Source organism: Cicer arietinum, chromosome 7 (genome assembly GCF_000331145.2).
Source record: "Cicer arietinum cultivar CDC Frontier isolate Library 1 chromosome 7, Cicar.CDCFrontier_v2.0, whole genome shotgun sequence".
NCBI classification, from domain to species: domain Eukaryota; kingdom Viridiplantae; phylum Streptophyta; class Magnoliopsida; order Fabales; family Fabaceae; genus Cicer; species Cicer arietinum.
In genome coordinates, this window is record NC_021166.2 from 24,773,639 (window position 1) to 24,775,297 (window position 1,659).

At 28.5% G+C, this 1,659-nt stretch overlaps 1 protein-coding gene across 1 annotated transcript in view; it reads right to left on the bottom strand.

The window, feature by feature from the left end:
• LOC101500160 (notchless protein homolog) overlaps positions 1–343 on the bottom strand; it is a 13,000-nt gene extending 12,657 nt beyond the window's left edge. Inside the window, exon 1 of the mRNA XM_004509863.4 lies at positions 51–343. Coding sequence (XP_004509920.1) covers positions 51–221 — 171 coding nt within the window. The 5' untranslated portion in view covers positions 222–343. The remainder of the gene's footprint in view (positions 1–50) is intronic.
• Positions 344–1,659: the final 1,316 nt, after the last annotated feature.

The following is a 1,659-nucleotide window of genomic DNA, read 5'->3' on the forward strand; positions in this document are numbered from 1 at the left end:
TAAATAAATAAATAAATAAAAGAGAATAGAAAAAGGGAGGGTTACATTACATTGTGTAGAAGCATATTAACAATCTGTTGGAGCTGTTGTGGACCGATATTCTGAGGAAGGTACATAGGAGCACCAAGAGGAGCTCCATCTGGATCCGTCAAAAGGCACATCACATTGTTGATTATCTCCCTCTTCTCCATTACTGCTGCGCTCACACTCTCAACCTCCATTTCAGATTCTCTGGTGCTTTCTTTTCGTTGAAAAGGAATTAGGGTTTTATTGCTTATAAACCCTAATTCAATAGTTAAATGAAGAGGGAAAATATCTATCTATGCGCTTCAAGGCTATGTCTGAATGCAGTCTCTTAAACTCGGTTCGGACTGACCGAGAACCGGTATATGACCGGTTTAAATCGGTTTGGACCAATTTAACTCGCCAAGTTTACTAGAGAACTGGTGACTCGGACTCAAACCGAACCAACCGAGACGTGTATATTTTTTAAAAATAAAAAAAAATAAAAAATATATGAGAGAAGCAGTTGGATGGAGCTTAGATCTGAACTTGGTGTCGTAGTACAAATAACGGTGTTTTATCACCAAAACAAAAAACAACAATCTATCATAGTATGCGAAATAATTAATTAAATGTTTACGGTGAGTGTGGAGAGTAGAGCTCTCAAAAAAAACCTCCAACTATTAGATCTCTTAATTTTTTTCCTAGGAAATTCTTAATATTAGGCCTCTATAAAAATAATTTTTTTAAATTTTGGCTCATTATTTTCTGGAGTTTAAGAGAGGGGGCTTAGAGGTTTATTGACCCTTAATATTTTAATAATATTGAGAATTTTCTTGAAAATTTTTTTAAAATTTATTTTTTTCGGAAAAAATTTAAAAAAAAAATTTCTTAAAAAATTTTGTAAGAAAAATAAATAAAAAATTCTCGAAAAAATTTGATTTTTTTTCTCGAATAAAATAAAAATTGGAATTTTTTTATCGGTGAAAAAATCGAAAAAAATTGTCAAAATTTTTTAAAAAAGAAACGATTTATTTTTTGAAAGTATGGGGCTATAAACCCACAAAATTTTAGGGGGCTGGGGGCTTACTTTTTGTGGGCCTTTTAAATTATAAAATTTTTTGACCCCTCCAACATGTGGGTTGGGGCCAATAATTAGAGAACTTATCAAATTGACAGCTCTAATGGAGAGAAGGATGATAGTGAAATTAAAAGGGTGTGAAGTATGTTGTGACTAAGATTGTGCATGGTTTTTGTTTTCTAAATCAAACTATATTATTCTAAATTCATTAAGATTTATAACTAAATTTATTTATTTTTTTAAATCGATTTTAAATTTAGAATTTAGTTATGATTAAATAATCGATTTTTAGTTAGGCAAAATAAAAAAAATAAAAAATTTGATTTTTTTAAAACTAATTAAAATTTAGGTATTTTTAATATTAATTTTTAAAAAACTATTTATTCATAGTTTAAATCCCGATTATTTAAAAAAAATTATTTTAAAAATTAGTTATTTTCACAAAATAAAAGTTAAATAAGAAACATGAATCAACAACACAATTGTTTTGTATTCCACCAAAGAGAACATTAGAGAAACATAAATCAACAATACAACTAAATAATCCACAAAGAGAACACTAGATAAACACTCAT